The sequence below is a fragment of the Patagioenas fasciata genome, chromosome 3 (genome assembly GCF_037038585.1).
Source record: "Patagioenas fasciata isolate bPatFas1 chromosome 3, bPatFas1.hap1, whole genome shotgun sequence".
Classification (NCBI taxonomy): domain Eukaryota; kingdom Metazoa; phylum Chordata; class Aves; order Columbiformes; family Columbidae; genus Patagioenas; species Patagioenas fasciata.
In genome coordinates, this window is record NC_092522.1 from 73,687,705 (window position 1) to 73,706,428 (window position 18,724).

Here is an 18,724-nt window from a genome sequence, read left to right on the forward strand (position 1 = left end):
CACATTCCTGTGTGATCTGCTCTGGGGTGAACCTGCTTTAGCAGGTGGGCTGGACTAGGTGATCTCCAGAGGTCGCTTCCAACCCCAACCATTCTGTGATCCTGTGATTTATTTTCCTGCATTGGTCTTCTACTGTTGGTATTTGTGGTTGAAAATGCTTCCTACTTTTTATCATTCAGAGGAACCTCTAGCAACAGTCTGAGCGTTTTGACAGGTTCTCCTGGAGTTTTATTATTTGGGGATTTTATTCAGCATTTACTAACTTTTTAAAGCCTGCGTTTCTACAACTCTACCTACAAAACACCTAGTGACAGTTACACTCCATAGTTAAAACAAGCTGATGGGGAATGCATGTCACGTCAGGTCTTCAGTGAGTACATAAGGGCTTTATACAAATAAGAAAGAGGACAAATAACAATATGCAGCATTTCTACATGCTCATGCCAGTACTTCTGAGGCCTGTTTTTTACTGAGTACATTATGAATACCTAGCTAGGCATAAATAAAATATGACTTGTGCTGACATATAACATATAACTTTCCAAAGAGATAAAAGCTAGTCTGTGATCATAAGCTACTAATTAAAAATGCATCAGGTCAGCAGGAAGCATTTGAACACAGATTTTATTTATTGATCGTGAACGGTTCCACATGAATACAGAACGGCTCCTGTTTCACCTCACCTCCCTAGGCTATCACACCCATCATAACTCTGCAGTGCTGCCTAAGGTCTTGCTTTTCTTATCTTGGTGGTGGGGTTTGTAATTTTGGGATGTTTATGTTGAAGTTAGAAGCTGTCCAAGTATTGTCTCTTTAGGTTTTTGTCTGACGACATGCATTGCTGATCAAGTCAGGGTACACGTGTTCAGAAGGCAGCTTGCAATGGGGACTGCTGGGCTGCAGTTGCAAACAACAGTGACATGAAAGCTGCTATTGCAGAATTATCTAAGTATTTGGAGCAGACTCAAAGCAGCTCGGGGGGTGGAGGGGGAACACCTCATAGTGGGTTTGAATTATTACTGACAGGAGCAGTTCATTTCCAGTCCTGTGCCAGCCTCGGGCACTTCAAATGCTGTAATTCTCAAATAAGGCATTTCGCTTTTCTTTACCAATTATCTTTATACCAAATTAAGTGCTTTCAATTAACTGTTTTCCCCGGTGACAGTTACCCGTCGTCGCTAACTGGCCCCAGAGAGGCGGGCAGGACGCGCCAGACGCGGCTCCCGGCCGGGCATCCCCGGACCAGGCGGACCAGTAAGTTTCTAAACCCAAAGCTACCGGGAGCGCCCAAATCAGCTCTGCGGCCCCGGCGCGGCCTGAGCGGGGCCCGGGGGCCACCTCTCCGGGCACTGCGGGGCTACGGCCCGTGCGGACTCACCCCCGGACCCCCGCGGCCGCCCCCCTTGCGCCCCCTCCGCGTGGGCCGGGTTATGTAAGCGGCTCGTCCCCCAGCAGCAGCAGCATCTGCGGCGCTCCCGCCCTTGTCTCCGCCCCGCTCCGGAGACGCAGGCGGCGGTGGCGGCGGCAGCAGCAGCGCAATAAAGCAAGTTTTGTCTCCTACGAGAGGGTGGCGAGGTTCCATCGCCCTTCGCGGCCCGGCACCATGGCTGCGGTGCCTCTGGAGCAAGCAGCAGTCCTCCGCTAATCTCCATCGGCATCGGGACCGGCCGCCTCCACCGGCCACCCGGGCCGCGCTCACCCGCCGGGGCTGCCGGACAGCGCGCAGCTCCGGAGAGCGGCGGCTCCCCCGGCCCGGCGCAGCACCATGTGGGGCGGGCTGCACCCGCAGCTCGGCTTGCGCGGCTACAAGACGGGTAAGGAGCCCCGCGGCCCCTGCGCGTCCCGGCGGGTCGGGAAGGGAAGGGGCTGAGGGGAGGCACCGGGGCCCCGCCGCGGTGGGGCAGCCGGGCCGCGGCGCTTCCCCTCCCCCGGCCCGGCTCGCTCCCGGGTCAGCATAGAAACGCCTGAGGAAGCAGCTTCCTCCCCGGCGCGGGCGGGAAGCGTTACCGCCGCCTCCGCCCGGCTCCGTGAGGGGGGACGTGGCGGCGGGGCCTCCCGGGGATGGATCGGGGGCCGGCCCGGCGCCGCCGCCTGAGCTCCGAGCGGGCCGAGGAGGCGGCGTGGGGCCGTCCGACCGGGGGACTCGGTGTTTATTTAGCTGGCCCTTGCAGCGGATGATAAAAGCTGAGCTTAACCTACATAATCTGTTTCCTTGTTTTAGGCTTTCTCCCCCCCGCTCGTTTTATTAGTATGCCCCTAGGCAGAAGCTGGAAGCTTGTTTCCTTTTACGTTTTTGGTTTTAAATTTAGACTGCAACAAATCGGTCGAGCTTTCGAGCTTTTTTTTTTTTTTTTTCCATCTTTTGCACCACTTTTGTGTCTCTAGATTAATTAGAGCCTAGTTCCTGCAGGTTGGAAGGGATAAGTTGACATTTTACACTTGGGGTTAGGTTGTTACCGGGGCGACATCCTATCTGTAAGTGACAGGCTGACTTTCAGCCGTGAAGGCTGGCAGAGGAAAATAGGTGAGTTGATTGCAGAGACATGCGAGCATTCCTTCTGGGCAGGTAAGACTAGGTGCCGACTCTCTTGGCTGTCTTTTTCAGGATTTGAAAATATTGCCACCTATATCACCTGTTTTACTCTGGCGGAGTTCCTGCAAATATTTGATGATATTTTGACTTACTGAACTAGTCGATCGCTGTGGGAGTCCTGTGGTTTGCCTCTCCTTTTACAAGTATTGGAATAATTGTTTTAACTGTTGGAATTATATTTTTGCTTCAGAAATCTGGATTCACGTTTTAATTTTGGAGTTGCTAAATATGACTGCATGTGCATGCAGTTAGTTGACATATTTAAATGGCAGAATTGTTTTGCTTTCGACTGACAGGGTTTTTCTTGAACATACAAGAGCTGCTAAGACGTTCTCAGCAGCTGCCTGAATCTCTACAAGTAGTGTAATGTTCAGTCCCTATTATGTGAAAGAAGACATTGTTCCTTTTTTCTATGCTGTTATGAATTTCTCTGTGTAACACATTTGCCTTGTTGAAGTGTTGTAGGGTTTTTTTAATGAAGCTAATGTTCTCTTTGTGCTACAGCTTGCAAAGACACTGGACGTTTGGAGCACTAGGTGCAGAGATTTCAGTTTATGTCATGGAGAGTGCAGGGTTATTTGTGTTTGGGGCAGGAATGTTGGTGCACACTGGCAGTAACTTCAGACCATTACAAAGATTGTTGATTGTTAGTTTTTACGTTTGTTTCAGGAAACTTTGGAGTTGTGCCGTTCATTACTGTGGCATCGCTTTTGTTTGGGATCAAAGAAAGTATTTTAGTACTGTGTTGAATTTGTCAGCAATTCTGATCCATCAGTAACTGGATCTATGTTTTACTTCTGCTTGTTTGTCAGAACTGTCTTGAACTGATTTTGTGTATTGCTTTTTCTGCCCCGCCCATCCCCTCTGTCTTTCAATACTCAGGGTTAATACCAAGTTCAAAATGTACATAAATCTGTAAGCAGCAGAAGCGTAAAGTAGTCAAACTTGTAGAAAAATCTCTAATTTGAGATAAGATAGACTAACAAAAGGTGCGGTTAATTAGAAAGCAAGTGGATGAAGGTTTAACCTTGAGATAATATCTGTGCATTGTAATTTCCACCACTGTAGTCCCTTCATCAGGCTTTGACAGAGTCAAAAAGCTGTTTTGAGGTGTTTGTGATCTTTCTTAAGAAGAGGAAATTAATTAGCTTAACGCAGATATAATATTTTAATGAAGAGGTGATGGCTGCTAAGATCCTGTACTATTATATTATTACCAGGTTAGACTTGTTTGTTTGTTTGTTTTTTAGTTTGTTTTTGTTTTGGTTTTTTTTTTTTCTTTTAAAGGAAGCTGTCCCTGAGAAAAGTATTTTGTTGCAGAACAGTAGCATCCTACTAGGAAACAGAAGTTTAAGTGTTTATTTTTCAGGCTGAAGGAATTTTTCTTTTGCCAAAATATGTTTAATGGCAACTACTTGCTATGGATTCTGGATGTCTGTTAAAATTGGTCTGGGAACATAACAGTTGATGAATGTGTATTGTTAACCTGTGTTTATTCATGAAAAGCTTTCTGTTTTGCTAGTTTTATTTCAGTTACCTATGGATGTGGGTGTTTAGAAGTGCGATTTTTGATTGAAAATATTACAATTCCCTTACAAAGCAATGTGCCTACTGAAGAATTCTGCAACTATTTACACAGGGGAATGATCAAATTTTCAGTAATATGTGCAAATTAATTCTGATTTTCTGTAAATGGAACAGGCAAGGAGTATTTAGTGTGTGGTCTTCAGTTTTATTCCCTCTTGTCATTTTCAAACTGATCTTGCTTTTTCAGTTCAATAGCAGTGTATCCTCTAAAAAAAAAAAAATGTGCTGTCTCGTCTGCATGCTGTGTTTTTTAATTTCTTTTTTTGATGGTGCTTCTTGTTTAAGCAGTGGATTTAATGACAAAGTTTGCTGCCCATGCAAAATAAATTCTGAGTCTCAGTACCTGTTCTGAAAAATTAAATTGCTATTTTTGAAATGTATGTGATTCAGTCTTCTTGTACAGATTTAACTGTTTATGAAAACCTTGTGGCATAGTTTATACCTCTATAAAGAGAGCAGTTACCCACTACGCTGCAGGAATTTAAATAACTGCAGTGAAGGACATGCAGGGTTTCATGCCCTTTGTTTATTAACCAAGAACATCCTTTGAAATGCACAGTTGGTTAATAACTTTTAAGATCATGAAAGTGTTGAACTATATGTGTTGTTCCTTTGGGGTGAGCAGTCATTCAGTTAGGCCATGTGTGGCCAACATATGCCTGTGGAAAGTGAAACAAACATACTTTGAAATGAAATAACAAGTATTTATTATTTCCAGTACACTAGTACCACTTCTAGTCAAGCTTCTCTCCACTGTCCAGTATTACCAACTGTTGACCACTACTGAAATTTGGCTGGTAATAGCTGTTTAGGTGACGAAAGTGCTGAAAACTACAAGTAAGGTGCTCAAAAAGATGTGATTGACAGGCCTTAAAAATAGTAGCCTGCACCTCTCTGCTCCTACAGCCCTGACAATCTTCATTTGTTTATAAGACAAGTCCCAGAAGTTGTCCATGTTCTCTTATGTAACGCTTGTTGGCAGCAAATGTGACACGTGTGGGTCTGACAGACTATTTAATGATGTCACAATCAAAGTGTCAGAAGCAATAAGGTCACAACACGTAAAGCTTATGGGGTGCTGCCTCCTTGGGGTACCCATGGAGTTCAGAGGCAGCTTCACAGCACAGCCAGGCCAGGGAGGACAGGAAGGACAAAGCTCTTTTTCATCATTTGGGGTGGAGAAGGGACAGAAATCCAATGGTTTCACTTCTGTAACAAGTTTTATTGGTCAGCCGTTGGAGATCTGCAACTGGGATGTGACAGCTCTCAGGACATCTGGAGAAGGCAAGTTCATCTTTGCAGGTTAGGCAAGGCAGTAAATAGTGAGTTAGTGTTACCAAGGGGAGACTTCAAATTGTTTACTGTGTGTATATATATATGCATATGTATATGGTGCATTGTAAAGACGAATTACCGGAGCTTAAAAATGTAGTATTAGAGTTGTAAGACTAGCTGCTAGAATGGCCTTTGCTATCTTTCACAGATCAGTGACGTGAAATGACACTCTAACGTTTGTGTGCTGGTAAACAGGAGTTACTTACTTCCCTTCAAAAACAATGCCTTTTTTTTTTTTTTTCTTTCTTCCAGGCAGTTCACTGTTATGGACATAGCATCCACTCACACAATAAATACAAAACATGAATGTCTTTACAGCTTAGCAAGAAAAGAGTGATAGCTGTAAGGTCATATTATACTGTTGGTTTTAGGGGTTGGCAATTGCTCTAATCTCCTGTATGTTAACTATATGTTAAATATTTACTGACTGTGATTTCAGTAATTCTGTGCTATAAAAATTTGTATTAAAGGAAGCAGTAATCAGTTTAATGATTTTGAGTAGAATGCATTAATTCTAAACATTTGTACAGAGTAAGTATGTAGTAAAAAGCAGCCTGAGCCATCATGTCTGCACTAGGGGATGGTGATAAAGGAGGTGCTAGTTAGGATAAGAGCACTTGTAGTTTCTCTGAAGAACACCTAGGATTTCCATCTACCAAATATTGCGTGTTACAGTTGCAAGTGATTTATGCTAAGATTTTTTTAGCCAGGCATTTAACACCTATTAAAAAACCCACGCGTTTCAAAATATGGAGAATTTGCCAAATACAGTAACGATGCAAGGTAGTAAGAATAGCTGAAGGCCTCCTGAATCAAATAGTTCTTGCGTGGCCTGAGTTTGTAGCCAGAGGTGATCATCTGCCAGTGTTGCAGGCAAAACTTGTTTGTTTTAGACAGCTTAGTTGAAGAGGGTTAGTACACAGTTGTTCAATATCAGCTGCTCAGCCTTCTGCATTTTGCCTTTGGATGTTTGTTTTTATCACATAACTTGCCTGTGGCTTAATAGTTGGAGAGTAAACTAGTTGTTGATTCCCATGCTGGTTGTTTTTTGGCTGAAAAAGTGCTGACTTGGTTGTAGTTGTTAGTAGTCTCTCAGATGCCCAAATGTGTCTTGAAATTGTACGCTGACAATAAAACAGTCTCATTGCGGTTGTGATTTGCTTTAAAGCATGTTCAGTGTATTTGCTATGCGATTTGAAAAGTGGCTTTCTTGCTGACTGTGGTGCAGGGTTAACCTTGCCTGGTGGCCACATACCCACCCAGCTGCTCACTCGCTCCCCTTCCTCAGCAAGATGAGAGAGAAAATAGGGTTGAAAAGTTAGTGAGTTGAGATGAAGACATGGAGGTAGCTTATCTGTTACTGTCACGGACAAAAGAGACTTGATCATGGGGTCATTCCATCACAGTTCCTCTCCGCACTCCATTCTGCACTCCTGATCTCTCCAGGAACTGACAGGGGACCTCTGCTCAGGTGCCCAGGGCTGCAGCTCATCATCTTCTTCCCTGCCAGCTGTTGCCTCTGGGCTTGCAGGGTTGTCTCTTATGCCTTTTTCCTCTCACCCATCACTCCTGGGCAGTGTTTTGCCCGTCCTTACACATGCTTTCCCTGAGGTGCCAACATCTTGTTTGCTGGGCCCAGCCATGCCCTGTGGTGGGTGTGTTGGAAATGGCCGTGTCTGGCATAGGGCAGTCCTGGGGGCCCCTCACAGAGGCTGCCCTGCAGCCCCGCACCAGCACCTGGGCACCTGCATCCAGTACAGCGTCTGGAGAAGGAAGCCATTATGTTTTGAGTATTTATTTTGGTAGACCTGGAATAAGACACTATATAGCCCTGAAGTTTATTTCTGCCAACAGCAAGGGAAGGTGTGGGACGGTGCACAGCAGTGTAATAAGGTTTTAGTTTCTGTATTAAACTCCCACATGGGAGTTTCTTGCTGTCTGGGGCTTGTTGAGGAGGTTCTACAAGTGGCACGTGGGACACCACAGAGCCCCAGAGATGGGTGGCTGGAGAAGAGAACAGGCAGCGGGTAATAGCTCATGGAAATATCCTCTCAAGTGTCCTTAGGTTTGTGTTAGTCCTGTCCCATCATCCATCACGTGCCCCAGAACTGCTGACCCCTGTGGAGTCTCCCCTGAGGACGACAGCTTTCCCTGGGCACCGTTCCCTGCAGCATCTGCCTCAGCTGCCCAGGCTTGAACATCCTATTTATTGCGCAGCTACGCTCAAGTGACCCATTTCTCTGCAGGCAGCCATGCTGGAAGTGGCACTGCATCTTTCTGTCCTTATTCCCCAAGGACCTTTTCTGGTTTTTGAGAATCAAATGGCCCCTTTGTAAAATGAGGCGTTAACACAAATAAAAGAAGGGTAGGTGTTGAAATTTTGGTTTTAATCTTTTTTTCTTTCAAGGTATGATAATCTCTGAAATGTGGGAAGATGTGACAGGCAAACTTTTGCCTGAGTGTATGCGGGTGGCTTGCAGGGTATGATTTAATTTCACAGCTAAAATAATCTAGTGAGTAGTTGCTCCCACCCTTCTTGGTACCTCTGCTTATGTATCCTTACTGCTTCCCGTGTGCCCGTGACAGCACTTGTTCAACCATACAGCAAGCTAATTTGGGGACCTGGACCAGGGGAATACTAAAGTTGAATGCTGAAGGGGTTATTTACAGTTACATGACCCTGGTGTGAGACATTGCTGCAGGAAGCATCAATGCTGGTGTCAGGTGGCTGTGGAATACCTGGAGTCAAATGGGCTGGCTCTTCAGTCAGCTGAGGGATAGTGGAAAATCTACCACAATCTTCCTTTGCCACTGCTGTTGACATCAGGAAGTACATATTTAATCCTCAGATTTACCATGAAGGCAGGTACCAGGAAAAAGTGACATTAATTCCACTGGACAGTGTACCTTCCACCAGTTAGTGGATTTGCATACAGGTTGAAACGAGTCCAGAATAATGGATCATGATGGGAGAGGTAGTAGGAGACCATCCCAGTCTTGCTGAGGAAGGGCAGCACAAGTAGTGTCAAGGAAAAGTCGTGCTACCTCTATTCATTAAAATTCCTCAAGTAGACTTAGCAAATGCAAGTAGAAAAGCAAATTATACTTTTAAAACTTTCAACTTCTTAATATGTTAAGAGATTGGTGGTGTAGTATTCAGACAAGAAACATTCTTGAATCATCCTGGAGTCAGATCTGAGATTCCTTATAAGGTATCCTTTGTTTTTAATGTCTGCTTTACTGCTTTTGTAGCATAGTTTCCAGATGGTGTGGAAAGCTGCAGCTTTTTCAAATGCTTCAGAATAAATAACACTTTTTTTCAAGTCTGTATTTCTTTAAAAGATGGTATCTTACCTCCTGAATGCCTACTTTACAGCAAAGTTATTTATACCTTTTGCAATGCTAAATCTTTGGAGATGTTCTTATAGTTGAGAATTAATGCTTTGTATAAAAGTTCGGTGACTAGCACTGATTGAAGGCATGATGAGCAAGAAAACAAAGTGGGAGTATAGTGATCCAGCTAGCAGCACTAAAGGACATTGAAAAATACCATTACTTAAAACTTTATCCCTTTTGCTAGAGACGGGGCTTTTGTGTGGTTGGTAGAATTATTAGAATATAAAGTTTTACATCAAAAGTGATCATTGTTAAGATGGAAACAGAAGTACTGGTTTTGACTGGAAGTATCCTAGGTAGGGTTGATGGTGTAGAGTGCGAAAGATTTATTTTTTTTTTTTTAACTACTGCTCGCTCTTTTAAAATCCCAGAGTATTGTCCTTGCTTATATTGAATAGGTGTGAGTGGAAGCTGAGAAGCTGAGCTTGGGGAAAAGTTGTATCTTGTGACATGAGCACTGGAAGTTTGTAAGGAAAATTTCCTAATGACTGAAGTGAAGCAAGAATTTAACTCCCTTACACGATTTACATACTTCTGTTGGCATGCACTAAAACTGTAGTCTGGAGGCTTGGTCTCTGGTACATCCATATTAAACTAGATCCTGTTGTGTGTATAATGCACATTAGACCTCTTTGAAAAATGGTAGAAAAGAAAAATATCTTGTATTGTTTTACTTGAGTGAAGTGTTTCAGTGAATTTTATTTTTGGGTTCTGTCTTTACCATTTGTTTTAGTATTAAGGATATCTTTAGACCTGATATCTGATTACAAGGAGAAGATAAATTATGCTCTGTTTTGAAATAAGTCTACTAGACTCCATTATTTGATCCACTTTGATAAGTGTGGGAACTGCCTAAAAGCGTTTAGTATTTTTTGACTCTCTAGCAGCTGTGATTACTTCACTCTTCCCCGTGGATAGAGGAGATCGAATTAACTCCTTAAACAGAAAGAGGACAAAGGTAATTCCGTAAGAAAAATGTTGGAATGACAATTTGGAGAAAAAAATGGGAGAAAAATTTATCGTGTAGTGGTTTTGAATACCAATAAAGCTAAACTGCAAGAAAGGCTGACACACAGATGAGAATCTGTGCTCTTTAGATTTTTTTTACTGATAGGGGAAGGATTCAGATGGTCACCTACAAATGTGCAGCTTTTATCAGACTGTAGGAACTGACTGCATGCCCTCAGGGCTTGTTGTTTAAAGTTTACATTAACTTTAAGCATAGCTTAATGTGTTTATTTTCCTAAACGTTCCCCTCTTCATATTGTGATAAACTTTTTAAGTTTAAAAGGAGCTTTCTCCTCTGCAGTTACTATATGGAAATGAATGGAAACTAAGAACATAATTTTGTGTTTCTGTGGGGTGAATAGTGCATTGATTCCAAAGACGAAGAGGCAAGCCAGCGTAGCAGGCATGAGGTAATATATGTATTCTGTGTGCCAAATGTGAAATAAGAAACATCTGCAGTTTCCATTTTGAAGTTCTGTTTTATGCAAATGCTCTATCTGAAGCCGGAAAACTCACAGGAGTGCCATCAACAATTGGACTGAATTCCTGGTCTTGCTCCTGTCAATGATGAAATGAAAGCAAACCTCTTTTTTCCTGATGGGTAGGAATTTCATCACTGGGTTGATGGTAACTAAAGCTAAATACTGTCTGTATAAAAATTACAAAGTTTTATGAATTTGACTTCTTGCTTTACATACTGTCTAGAATAGAGATCAGGGAGGCAAGTACATTGTTACCATGTCAGTGTAAGGATTTTTTTACTGCCTTTTTAGCTAGCAGAATGCTACGTTGAACACAGCTTTCTGCTAGTTGAACAGATTTTGTCCTCCACAGTGAAGCCAGCAGAGATTTATGCCTATTTCTCTTCAGTTTAGAATCTGCCTTTAATGTGCAATTTGGCAGTAGGGCTAAGCCTGTTTACTAGCTGGTTGCTGCTAGGCATCAGTGTGCCTGTACGTTCCCACTCTCTCCTTGGCACTGCTTCTACCCTGACCTCTTGCTGAGCCAGTTTAGGAAATCAAATTAGCAGATAACCTTTTTTGTAAGTGGGGACAGTTTGTTCCTGAACCACTTTCTGCGGGGTCTGGCGGGGCAGGGCTTGTGCTGGGGAAGCGGCAGTGAATGTGTGGCCGGGAAAGGTGACCAGGGTCTGCGCAGCAGCTGACCGCTAGATCCGATTAACTCTAATGGCAAACAGCGTTCTCAGCTCAAACCCATTTTAGCCAGCGGCATAAGCTGGCCAGCTGGACTCCGTGATGGAAAAAAAGAGCTGGGCACCTCTTGCTTTCTGTGTGCGGGGTTAATAGAGAGTGAGCTACTTGGTTATGTCTTTAACTGCTATGGCAAAATTCTCTAAAGCTCGTCAAATAGATGTATTTATTCTTCTTCATTCCCATTCTTTCTTCTAGATTGCATACTGCCCTGCACTAGAAACCTTGTAAGTTGTTGTGCAGTAGCATACACGTTTGTAAAGTCTTAAAAAAATTTCAACTTTTAAAGTTCACACTGAAATACTGTTTTGTATAGAAGACAAAGGTTTTATAGCTATTACTATCTATGATGAGAGATTGTACATTTAGCCACTTCAGGGCGTGGGGGAGGGAAGATGGTTTAACTTTTATTAGAGAATTCCAGAGGCAAAAGAAGCCAGAGGTTTGGTGACACAATCTACTTAAAGTTTAGCTCTCTTAAGAAGTTGGAGCACAAGTTTATATTCTTTAAAATGTGAGCATTGTCAGATTCTTCTAATTGATACTGCCAATCAGGCACATGTTTAATTTGAAGATTGTACTTTGAGGGTTTTTTCTTTGTGTTTCTGTCTTCTACTTTCATTTTTCTCATTTACTGTTTTATGTTTTTTTCTCTCTCTAGTGTGTGAAGTCTCTTGCACATTAATAATACAGAGCACAAACATGGGCCTTCGTATGCCAGGCAGTATATTAGGCTGTAAAAGAAAAAATGCTGTTAAAACGGTCTCTCAATATTCTTCTGCTTAAACTCTTGCATTCCTGGTTTGTTTGTTGTGTTTTTTTCCCCTCTGCTCTTCTGTATATCTGCACATTTTTATCTTTCTTCATACTTAGGATTGCCCTATTCAGTTTTCAACTGAAAAACTAGAAGAAGCTAGTTAAATAGCTTGCAGGCTCTGTCAAGAAAGCACACTAATAAAGGATGTGAATCCTCAGGATGAATCATATTTTAGCTGTCTTACATTGTGGAGTGCTTTTGGGAAAGTGAAATGTAAAAAGTCAGTAGTTAGGGCTGTTGTTTCATCTCACTTTGCCCTGTTCCTTTTTGCACTGTTTAAGCTGCATTAACCACCTACTCAGCTGCATTCATGTGAGAGGAGGTACTAGGACCTTCTGGTACTTCAGTTCCTGGCCAGCTGGTTGAGCCGTGAGCTTCCACCACCTCCAGAGTGTTTGTAAAAAGGGTCCAGAAACTGTCATCTGGCCAACTTCCCTGAAAGCATTAGAAACCCTCACTTACCAGTGTGCTGCTCCTCTCAGAAGAGGTTGCCTGGTAGACCTGAAACATGTGTTGGACATTTGTGTTAACAAAAGTTGCAGTGTGTTGTGCAGAAGTATCATGGGCATGAAGTGCATCTAGCAGATATTTGTCGAGGTGTCAGGCTTGGGATGCCAGTTTTTTAACATTATTTTCAAGAGTATTTGTCTATATAGGTTTCATTTTGGCCTGTGTCTGCAAGGAACTTTTGTGTGCCTGGTTCTTTTTAATTGTATCAGGATGTTGGGTTTAATGAATCCACCTTGTCTTTTGCTTCACCCTTGATGGAAGGAGGCTGCTGTTGTACCATTCTACCATCTGTCTGTCAAACAAAAACTATATAAATACATATGTTAAAGTATGACATCTACTCCTGTGTCTACTTTTGGGGGATTTTATTTTTTTCATTTTAAGTTCCCATGTGTCCGTTTCCTTTTCTCACTATTTGTGTCATCTTTCCAGCAGTTAAAAAAAAGATATGATACTGATTGGCAAAGAATTGTGCATGAAACACATGCCAGAGTGAGGTTTTCTTTAATCTCTCAGCAGTAATGATCTTGCAGCTATGATGAGTAAATATAGATGTTTTCTAACTGAAGGAAGTTTATTCCTACAATATAGCAAACAGTTCACTGAGAGACCATTTGTGGGTTTGTTTCTAGACTTTTCCTTTTGAAGAGATGCGTGGTTACATAGCCCTATGGGACAGGGAGAGAGAGAGCGCAGAAGAGAGGCTGTGGCATCCTAAAGGATTTTTTGAGAGTGGGGAAGCGGGAAGAGAGGTGGCAACTGGGATAAGTTCAGGTGTGTCAGGGGACTGTGTGAGTAGGTGTGGAGGAGGTGGGCTGAAGGTGGGTTGACTTCTTTCAGAATACTGTCATATGATCTAGTGTAATTAGAAGGGTTCTGGGTAAAGTTGCTGATGGTGAGGGTGAACCGTGTAACTTTAGCAGTGTGTTTAAGCTGGAATACTGACTCTCTTCCCTTGGGAGAGCTTCAGGCAGGTTTCAGTGCCACCGTGGCATGAAATATTGTTGTACAGCCCAGTCCCATCTGCGATGACTAGACTGAGCTTTGTGTAGTTGTCAGTTTTGATAGTACTGTGGTGAGATGTCCTTTTCAGAATCCTTTGACTGTATAAATACACACTGGCCGGCACGGGTGATTTACTTGTAGTCACAATCCATGTCAAAGTGGAATAAAAAAATCAGTATCCTTTGGTTAAGATGTATCTGCTGTGAAACGCAGTTAAGTCCTCTGCTGTTGCTCTACATTCAATATCTGAGTAAAATAACAGTATCATAGCTATCACTTAAAATAATATTTTTTACATTCAAGCATGTTAGAGGTATTTTAGGAACCAAATATAAAGATGGGGTTATTATTTCATGTATGTAGATCATGTGGGATCTGTGCGTGCCACTGAAATTAAGAATGATGATGATCCAGAATTAACTAGGTGCCTTCCTGCCTGCAGTAGCTGCCAGCATTCTGTAATACACAGAAAAAGATACATGTTTTTGTGGAGTGAAATTTCAATGACTGTTCTCTTTTAATAAATAATCTACTTCCTGCACTTTATATGCTTAGTTATTAACTAATCTGTTTTAAATGCCTGGGCTAAAAACACAGCACTATGTTGGTATATTTAGCAGTCAAGTGTTTGTATAAACAAGGCTCCTTCTGAGATTTGTTTGAGATCTTGGGGATTTTGTATTCTGTTTGTCATGTTTGTAATTGGAAATTACAGCCAGGTTAGATGACACTACTCTTCTTTCTCTGCTGTTAATTCCTAGGAAAGGTAGATTTTTTTTTTTCCTGACCCAGTAAGGAATGATTGTACTCATATGGTAACTTAAAATTTTGCAGCACCAGTATCTATTAAAAATTTTTGCGTGCTTTTCTTGCCCCACTCTGTATTTTGGACAGATGGACATGAGCTGTTGATTGGCAGGTTTGAGATGAGAGCAGCAGGGTAAAGCAGGTGTGCTTGCTGAGCAGCATGGGGAATCCTGTGTATCTTCTCCCCCTCTTACGCTTGGTTCATTTAGTGTGAGCTGTTTGTTGCACAAGGATCATATATTTACATAGAGCTGTTAGAAAGGAGGTGGGGAGCAAAGAACAGGGTGATTCTTCAGGACTTGGCTTGGAAGGACAGTTTCCAATAATGAAACTAATAAAGGAGTTTTTAAATAATGATTTGGACTAATGAGGTCTATAAGACCTTAATTTTATGGGTTATGTTTTTCTATTGCAACTTCTGTAATTACCTTCCCTCAGCGATGGGGAGGGCGTCTGCTCTCTGGCGCTTTGAATTGACTACACACGATTTACCACTGAGACTTAGTTATTGAGTCTGTTCCTACTATCTCATTGCTTTTATTTGGCCATTTATGGGAGGGGGTTCAATTAGCTTTGAAAAGCTCTTCTTCATGTAGACAGTTTATTTTTGAAATGGCCTTCCATTGTGCAGAATCACCATTAGGTCAACAAGGTAAGTCATTGATGCAGATGTGCCATGAAATGTTAAAAAGTGTAGACTCCTGGAATATGTCATTAGTTATCTTTAAAAAAAAATATAGCATATTTAATGTCAGGACTTCTGTCGGAGGCAAAGAGAAAGCATTTCTTGAAGTGATCACTTGCAACCATGTTCTGTTTGCGTGTCTAGAATAGATTAAAAAGCACATACTGTTTACCTGCTCAGATTCTAAAGCAATTCTGTTTCTCAGGACCTACCCCTTTTAAATGCAGAGGCTGCTCCTAAACAGTAGAATCCCAGAGAGCGAGAAAACGAGAGGGTTCCACCCCGTTCCAGCTGCCCTCCATGCCTCTATGTACAGGCTGGAAGAGAGAAGCAGGATCCTGGTGATGGCACCGTGGGCACAGTCCTGGTGCACACAGCCCAGCCAGCTGGGTGTGATGAGCGGTAATGTGAGGGAACATCTGAGTGAAGAGACCCTTCTGGAGCCTAGAACACCATGCAGAGGGACTTGAGTGTTTCTCTGGAGAGCCAGATGGGATCTGGCAGGTGCATGCTGAGCCAAAGCTAATGAACTCTTGCTGGCCTCATGCTGATCCGTGTGTAGCTATGGATGCATACCAGCACTTGGGTCTTCAGGCCTGCCAGCTCAAGAATGAGGCTTCATGAGTTAACTTAGAAATGCTGAACCATTCTGTGAACTTCCCCTAGATACAAAGGTGCTCCAGAAAGCGTTGTGGTAATTCTGTGTTGTGCCAGCATGTCCTCCTGGAACTGTGCTTCAGCACCACACTTGGACCTTGGAGTGTCCAGACTGTGTGTAGGTATAATGTTCAGGGTAGATGACAGTGGGGTGTTCTGTTACGCTTTTAACTTCTTCAACTTATGGTGCATATAGAAATCCCAATGGGGATGACTCTCTGTCCCCAGTATATTAACCCTTTTTGTAGGGTCTAGTTGCACTGCATTTTTGCGTTTTCTGGAATATGTTGCAACAGTATCTTTGGAAAATGAGAGGCTCTGATAAGATTTTTAGGAGAACCTTCTTTATACTGACAGTGGTTAAATGTCCAGAGATGATGTGGAATCTGTGTCCCTGGAGGTGTTTAAAACTCAGCTGGACATGGACCTGAGCAGTGTGATCTAATGAGCTTTGCTTTGGGCCAGACCTTGGACTAGGTGACCTCAAAATGTCTTTTTCTATCAAAGTTACTCTATTGTTCTGTGGTGTATTTAGCTTTTATTACTCAAAGTTCCACCAAAGTGAAAAATATCTCTTTTTTATGGAGGGCTGCATATCGATACTTATAGGTCCACATCCTGAACGGTCATCTAACTAAGAGGTCTAAAGAGTTTGACATTTAATGCTGTGTTCATATAATGTCCAGTAGTGGTCGTGTTATCTGCTGTGTTTCTTTTAATACTTGTTTAATGCCATAAAAGCTGAAGTGTCATTGAAGAGTTGGATTGTGGAGAGCAATATAATAAAGGGTAAATGAAACTAAATTTATCTTTTTTTTTTTAATGTCTTCTGAATCAGAACTGTCTCTGGCTTAATTAGCTTGGGTTCCCACAAGTCAGGTTCATTCTTGCTGGAATAGGTAGATGCAGCTTGAGAAGTGTGAAGTGGAACTGTTGTGTAAAGTAGACCTATTTAGAGGGAGGGACAGAAAAAAATCTTGTTCCCAAAGCAGCTGGAGTGTGTAGTCGAAAATGTGCAGTGTGGTAGGAGGCTAAGAAATGTCCCAGTTTCCCGCTGGCTGTATGTTAAATGGTCACATTTGAGGAGGTTAGATGATGATCCAGAGAGGATGATATGAAGGATGACACCTGGAGTGCCATTGGCTGAGTATCTTGGCTGGGAACTCCTTCCAGAGTGTGACTGGTGAGCCATGGGCAATGGCATTTGTGTCTGGGTCCTCTGGTCTTCTGCTACCTCATCCTTGGGCTTGAAAGCTATTCCATGGAATAATGAAGAGTTAGGAGGCTTTTTGAGAGGAAAAGCAAAAGGTTAAGGGAGAGAAGAAAGCACATTGCATGAGGTATGACTAAATTAGAATGAAGGAGAATCGAGTGATCCTGAAGACTCTCAGAAAAGACAGGGAAATGTGCTAAAGGGAAGAAGAGACAGTAACCTCAAAAGAGAATGAAGTTGAGACAAATGAGATAGGTATATCAAAGACTTCCATGAACCTACTTACAGAAAGCAGGCTGTCTTAGATGTCATGTTACAGTAAAATAGCGCATACAGTAAGGAAGCGTGTACTGTATTGCTCAGTTTAGAAGTGGCTTGGCAAGCAGCTGTTACCACTCTGGCTAGCAGGTCTAGTGATTTGACTGCTATATGGGCAGTATGTATGTATACATATTTTTATAGGTGTATGTATGTGGGGGTTATATATCTACACACATATTAATTTTTACATCCTTTTCAAAACTATTTAATTTACTGGGAAACAAGTACAGCTGGAGTTAGTAATGATCTGCAGATGTCATTGCAGAGGCATTTTGCTGTTACAGCTTTGCATGAACACTGCTGAAAACATTTAAATGACCTAAAAATAAGCACATGTAGCATAAGAGACATTGTATGTGAACTGATACTTCTTTATGAGTCATTTCCTGCTGAAAGTGTTATGCAAAACGAACTGCTTGAAGGGGGATGTATGTATGTGATTATATATAAAATCAAGAGCAGGCCGTGCTTTTTTCCGAGGTTCTTTGTGGCTTGCTGGTTTGGAGTGCAAATATGATAATCAGTATTCTGCCTGTAAATAATGTTCTGATTTAGTTATTGGCTATTGGAAATTGTGATGGTCCTCCAGGGTTGTATTCTGAGGTGTATTTTCCCTTGAGGCTAACTATAAAGCTAAAAAAATTCCTTAATCAGGGGAACTACTTACTGCGCTGCATTGTGCTTTAAAGTTTAATATTTTAAAAATGATTTAAATTAAACAAGCAAAATAAAACAAACCTCTAGACAGATAGATGTCTCACAAAGACATCTTTTGTGTGGCTGCTATGTCACTGCCTGAGTTGGTAGTCTATCTTTTGATAACTTTTGATAACATCTGAATGACTTCAGATATCAGTGTTAACGATTTCATTGCTGACTTTATCACCTAGGTCATGTGGTTTATGCACAGTTGGAAATGGCTGTTTCACCCACCAAATCTTAGCTGGTTTCTGTCCTAAAATTTGTTTCTCAGATTGTAGTTAAAGGCTGGTAATACAGAAAGACTACTATGAGTTGAGAATCAGTTCTAGGATAGGAATTGTATGATAAATATCTTGCTAAAGTTAGTACAAGAGCAGTTTGAGGGTTATGTTTTTAAATAGTAAAAATGTATTTACTGTGGTTTTGGGGGATGTTTCAGCATAACAAAAAGATTTTAATTAAAAAAAAAAGCCCCTAAACAGTGGCACAGAGTCTGGCTCTAACCTGAATTATGAAACATGGATTCAGTTTTCATCTTTTGTTGTTGACTTCTGTACTGTATCTGTAATGACAGACTTCTGGCTTCCTTCTTTATAGGCTCGGATTATTCTTCGGTGGGATGGTTATCTGGTACTGAGTCCCTGTGGCAGTCTGCAACCATTTCATCGAGCAGTCAGAGCAATCCCGTCCGAAGACACAGTATAGCTTCCGACAGCGGGGACACTGGGATTGGTACCTCCTGTTCTGATAGTGTGGAAGGTAAGTTGACATTTAAGTTTTGGATGTTTCTGAGAGAAACGATCCAAAGTGTTTTAAAGGTATGTTTCCCAGAGTAACGGTACTTTTCCAAAGCTGTTGAGCTGTTGAAGTTCTTTGT

General features: G+C 42.1%; 1 protein-coding gene across 1 annotated transcript in view; it reads left to right on the plus strand.

Annotated features, from left to right (window-relative positions):
* The first annotated feature begins 1,485 nt into the window (after window positions 1-1,485).
* CEP85L (centrosomal protein 85 like) overlaps window positions 1,486-18,724 on the plus strand; it is a 117,601-nt gene continuing 100,362 nt past the window's right edge. The window contains exons 1-2 of the mRNA XM_065834542.2: window positions 1,486-1,814; window positions 18,445-18,606. Of these exons, the coding sequence (XP_065690614.2) occupies window positions 1,766-1,814; window positions 18,445-18,606 (211 nt within the window). The 5' untranslated portion in view covers window positions 1,486-1,765. The remainder of the gene's footprint in view (window positions 1,815-18,444; window positions 18,607-18,724) is intronic.